Source organism: Odontomachus brunneus, unplaced genomic scaffold (assembly GCF_010583005.1).
Source record: "Odontomachus brunneus isolate Ranch 3 - 2012 unplaced genomic scaffold, Obru_v1 Obru_scaffold_077, whole genome shotgun sequence".
Taxonomy (NCBI): Eukaryota; Metazoa; Arthropoda; class Insecta; order Hymenoptera; family Formicidae; genus Odontomachus; species Odontomachus brunneus.
Window position 1 is genome coordinate 543,943 of NW_022639527.1, and position 6,000 is coordinate 549,942.

Sequence of the window (6,000 nt, forward strand, 5' to 3'; positions counted from 1 at the left end):
GTATAGTTTACAATATCTTTAACTTTCATAAATAATTTTTATATACTTTAATAAATTTCAACAAAAAGATGAAAAAATAATTTCTTCCATTTGCAATTTGTATTTATAGCTCTAAAAATTTCACAAAAATATGTTGTAATTTATAAAATCTTATAAAATCTTATATAGTCTTATATCTTACAAAATTTTATATAGTCTATGTATATATATATACAAGTTCTCAAAATTTTAATGAATTTTAACAAAACAATTTTAAATTTATTTTTAACAAAAGGATGAAAAATAATTTCACGCAATTTCTTGCAATTCAAATTTATAACTCATTAAATTTAATAAAATTTTATAACAATTTATATATAAAACTTACATTTTAATAAGATTTAACTCCCTAGAGTTTGGCATCCATAAATCAAGTTGATTCAAATGAAAAATTAAAATTCTATAATCAATAAGTAATAATTAATTCAATAATAAATAATTAATAATTAATAGTTAATAATTAATAATTAATAATTAATAATTAATAATTAATAATTAATAATTAATAATTAATAATTAATAATTAATAATTAATAATTAATAATTAATAATTAATAATTAATAATTAATAATTAATAATTAATAATTAATAATTAATAATTAATAATTAATAATTAATAATTAATAATTAATAATTAATAATTAATAATTAATAATTAATAATTAATAATTAATAATTAATAATTAATAATTAATAATTAAAGGATCACTTTTTTGATGAAATCATTCCTTATGTTTTTCTATGCGCCGAGTTCAAATCCGGTCATTTTGTCTATCACATCAGGATTTTGAAATATCTTAACGTCCAAGCGAAAAAAACGATATTTTTAAAGGTTTTTAAATTAAAATAACAATAAAATAAAGCGAGATATGTTAATTGTATCAACAGGATCGTATTCAGCATCAAAAAATCTGTTGGAAACCATATATTTTGCTGAGAAGAAAAAATATTTTTTATCCACAGAAACAAATAACTTAACCTAATATGATCACATTTTCGGCAAATGCAAATATATCAAGCATTTTTTCGTCATTCTATATGATAAAGATGAGTGTCATACGAACCACTCATAAGGGATGCAATCTTTACAAATTGACTAGTAAAATTGTTGTCAAATCCACGTACATCTGTTTATCTGCGATGCTTCTAATCTGATTTCCTAATTACATCTTTGCAGATCAGTGATTTAACTCCGCTTACGACAAATCCCGTCTACCAGTCGGTGTTGGATCTTTACATAGACGACAATCTAGTGGAGTCTATTGTTCGGCTGGAAGGATCGAACTGGCTGGACCACTTTCGGCTCCTTAATCTTCGGGGGAACAAACTCATCGATGTTAGTTGGACGTATCGAGATTCGCCGTCGTTCCAGGGCATTGCGCACGAGGCGTCTGTTTCGCCGCCGTGACAGATGTTAAAGCGTAGAGAGATTAATTGAACCTGATCTCTCTTCCTGTGTGACGCGCCCTGAGACGATTAAGAAACGAGATACGTGATTTAAGGACATCACAAAGAGTTACGCGTTGCATACACACTTCGATATCAGCTCGCACGTGTGTTTAATATGCGTGCCAGACGCGCAAACACGGTTTATGATTCTTTGCTCTTTGCATCTTTCAGTTTCCCACTTACGCTTTGGAGAACGTTCTGCACAACGGCAACGCGGCCAGCCTGTATCTCGGTAATAATTCATGGACGTGCGACTGCCACTTTACGCCGAGCTTTCAGGTAAAATCGAGCGCGTTTTTATGCGCGAAGCTTAGGTCGCCGATCAAGCGCCATCTTGATTAATCCAAGCTCCTTCTTTTCTCGGAAATAGAAGTAGATAGATGTAAAAAAGAGGAAGATAATAGTCCTTATTTTAAACTCTCTTTTAAACTCTCTTTTACCGATAAAAGAGAACTTAGAATAAAGATAATGGTCAATAGATAATTGTAAAAATTAAAATATGCAAATATTAAAATATAAAAAAGTATTATTGCAAAATTTCCTCTATCTTGGTTACTTTGAATCGTGGAAAGGTAAAAATAGATAAATACACACAGAAAAATATTCTATTGCTAAGAAAAGCGATTACTCATTTTATTTTATTTTATTTTATTTTATTTTCTAAAATTTGTGATGAGTATATTTTAAGATTATTATGAAGAAAATATTCTTAGTTAAGAGAGAATCCTTTCTTAACTAAGAATACTTTCTTCATAATAATCTTAAAATATATTCATCACAAATTTTAGAAAAGTTCATTTATTATGTATTCAAAAGAATTTATTCTCTTTAAAAGAATATTATAAAACTCTACCTAAGAAAAAAATTGGTTTAATTCTGTATAGTAAGCAAATCGAATTTTTTCTTTAATTCAATATTCTTCATTGAAATACTAAACTTACTAGGATTCAGGAAGTATTTTGAGGAAATTTATGCTTGTGAACTTATGATAGATTTATGAATATATAAGCTTATAAAGTGTTTGAAACAAGTAATATTTATGTACATGAATGCAGTATACAATTTTTTATATGTAACAGAAAGGAAGTAATAATATCTATAATTATAAAAATTAATTTATTTTTAAAATATAAAAAATATTTTTGTTGAGTTTCCTCTATCTTGGTTACTTTGAAATGCAAAAAAGTAAAAATAGATACAAAAACAGAGGAACAGATAAAAAAGAATTCGGCAATATAATGAGAGAAACTTATTTCTGACTTAAAAATTTCTAAAAATTTGTAATATTTGATATTTTTTTTCTCGCAAATATCCGTTTCCTAATTTCAACAATTCAACAATCAAGCAATAATTCGAAGTGGCAAATCTTTAATTTCTATCAAGTCAATCTTGCATAATTTGTATTTTTGCAAAAAGATCCTATATTGTTTAAAATATTCGGAATTCGTAAATACTGATATTTTATTTCTTTTATCTATTTTTGCGGGAATCTGCCTTTAGTATTGTAATCGGAATAGCGAATTCTTATTTCTGTCAAGTCAATTTCAAGTCAATTTCACGTAGTTCATATCCTTATAGGTGCTGCTAATTAGATATCCGAATCTGGTGAAGGATATCAACGACGTGAGATGCGCTTTCGTGAATGACAACGACAACGCGAACAAACAGGTACTCAATGACGGTGTCCTTTGTCCTTTCCGCAATTATCGAGAAACAAGAAACTGCATAAATGAACAATGCAGTCGCAATCAGTCGTCCTCTCAACTTAATAATATGAAACGCCTTTCAGATACGCGATCTTACGCGAACGGAGATTTGTATTGCACCGGACGAGGATTCCTGGCTCCATCCCCTCGATGTTTTGAACGTTATATTGGCATCATTAATATTCCTTGTGCTTGGCAAGCTCTTGTACGATTACTGGTCTTTTAAGAAGACCGGTAAGCTACCTTGGATCGTCACCAAAATACCATGATAGCGTTGCTAGTGTTTCTCGTAAAGAAAAACGAGTTACGACGAGTTACGACGAATTATGACGAATTTAGTCATTAGAGTAACAGTGGAGATTGTAGTGAATTCACTCGCGTGTCGGAATGCGCTTTTTGCTTTTTTAATTTCAATTGTACCCGCGTCTACGTATGCTCGTGTTCTTCGCAAATCTAACGTGTTAAACTCGAGTTCGATCTCCATTTCACTCTGCAAAGAAGATAACACGAAAGTATCAATTGTTATTTATTCGATATTTATTTAAATTTTTATCTTTATAGAAAGGTCGAATAAAAGGTAGATTGCACTTTGGTAAACGCCGCAAACGAATCCTCTCTCATATCGCCTCATACCAACTGTTGCTCCGCTTCGCTGTATTTTTGATATAAGTTTTCAGCAGCCGCGATCTTAGCACCGTCTTTCCTTAAGCCTTGTCCTAAAAGTATTAGAAAACAGGTGTCAAATAATTATAATTGATTAATATTTAAATGTCAACATAAAGATATGACTTCAAGGAGAAAACGTGCGTTCATAAATTATATATTCCGCGCTCTAGGTTATCAAATGTTCTTCCACGATAATGATCAATGATTTTTCGATTACAATAATGAATCAGTCTTGGTACAACGAAGTAGCGCACAATGAGAAATTCGTACGAGAGGAGGTGTTACACTTACACGAAGAAAATATTATATTGTAATAGAATACGTTGCTAAGCAACGTAGCAAATTTTTAATAGTATAATTCAGGTGCTAAAATCTAGCACATATAAAACCGAAGAATACAGGGTGTCTCAGACTCTCTTCTGCATTATTTGTGAGAAAGTAGAACGGATTGAAATAAACATAAAAATCTCATACCGTTTTGCGATATTCGCAATAAATCTTAAACTTTTAATTAAGGAAGATTAGTGAGTGATCATGCGCGATATACTTACGATATATATTTATACATTAGGTTAAATTGAACAAAAAATCGTTTTCTACCTTTTACAAATAACTACATAGATTTTTAGATATTAATTAAAGAAGATTTGTGCATTATCGCGCACAATCAAAAAAAAATTTGAACTAAAAAAACTAAAAACTCTTCCTGAGTATATCAATATTTAACATAAAGGATAATAAGAGTTCAAGCACAGGTTGAATAGTAGTATTAAAACTATTAAAAAATAGTGACCCAATCTCACAATGAGACGAAATTTATTAATTATCAAACGCGTTTCGGTCTAATTTCACAGACCCTCCTCAGTGATTACAATAATATATAAGTGTCGCAAAAATAAAAAAGTCGCAATAGTCGGTGTTACAATAGTTGTTACAAAAAAACTGTCGCTACAAGTTTTTGCCTACGGGACTCGGAAGCATCAACGTAAATATTCATTTAGACAAAGAAATTTTTCCTGGAAGATACTAGTAATTTATTCTAAGATTGGTCACTCCATCGCACGTACTAAGGTGCTGTGGTGTAATCATCTAAAAAAACGTATTAAGATAGAGTAACCAAACCAAATATGAGGAAAAAATAACATTGTAACACCGACTATTGCGACTTTTTTTTATTTTTGCGACACTTAAATATTATTGTAATCACTGAGGAGGGTCTGTAAAATTAGACCGAAACGCGTTTGATAATTAATAAATTTCGTCTCATTGTGAGATTGGGTCACTATTTTTTAATAGTTTTAATAGCACTATTCAACCTGTGCTTGAACTCTTATTGTCCTTTATGTTAAATATTGAAAAAAAATTTTATTAATGACTAAAAATCTACGTGGTTATTTGAAATGATAAAGGTTTTTTTTGTCCAATTTGACTTAATGTAACTTTTCAAGTTTCATTATTCAAAAAATACTTAATGAAATGATACGTTATTCCAGTGCTCGGAATTATTTCCACATTTCGAGCAGATTTCAGAGGCAACGCCTACTACTCCCCCCGCAGCCGCTCCCTGCTCGACAGCTAGGCTGCCGATCGCGCGTGAGATGTTCGGCCTCAAGATCGTATCATCGATCTGTTAAATTATTATCAAAATATTTTCCTTCCCCAATAATTTCTATTTTTATAAATAAATACATTTTTATTTGTAACTATATATCCATTGAGCGTTAAAGTTTTCATGTGAGGTTACAGAAATTTAAACATTGATATCTTAAAAAAAGTGTATTTGTTAATAATGAGAGTGCTCTGCTTCGATATTATCTTGCAACTGGAATTATCTGGAGAATGAACAGCAAACTAATATTTTATGATATAGAATTTTGTGTTTTCTTGCCGAGCTAACATATATTTCATCATCATAGTGAAATAGGCCAACTGGGGAAACCACTTAAAAAAACGCATCAACAATAGTACCTCATGGGTGATGTGGAAATCTATTGTTAAAATTTTTATATTTATACTTTTTGTTATTGTTATCGTATTATTATGAATCCATACATACATACATACATACATACATACATACATACATACATATATATATATATATATATATATATATATATATATATATATATATATATA

At 29.6% G+C, this 6,000-nt stretch overlaps 2 protein-coding genes across 2 annotated transcripts in view; one reads left to right on the forward strand and one right to left on the reverse strand.

Annotated features, from left to right (window-relative positions):
* The window catches only part of LOC116847432 (protein singed wings 2), a 26,161-nt gene extending 22,374 nt beyond the window's left edge, over positions 1-3,787 (forward strand). Inside the window, exons 7-10 of the mRNA XM_032822429.1 lie at positions 1,218-1,376; positions 1,661-1,768; positions 3,068-3,157; positions 3,279-3,787. Coding sequence (XP_032678320.1) covers positions 1,218-1,376; positions 1,661-1,768; positions 3,068-3,157; positions 3,279-3,464 — 543 coding nt within the window. The 3' untranslated portion in view covers positions 3,465-3,787. The remainder of the gene's footprint in view (positions 1-1,217; positions 1,377-1,660; positions 1,769-3,067; positions 3,158-3,278) is intronic.
* Positions 3,766-6,000, reverse strand: part of LOC116847431 — a 17,107-nt gene continuing 14,872 nt past the window's right edge. Inside the window, exon 9 of the mRNA XM_032822428.1 lies at positions 3,766-3,911. Coding sequence (XP_032678319.1) covers positions 3,823-3,911 — 89 coding nt within the window. The 3' untranslated portion in view covers positions 3,766-3,822. The remainder of the gene's footprint in view (positions 3,912-6,000) is intronic.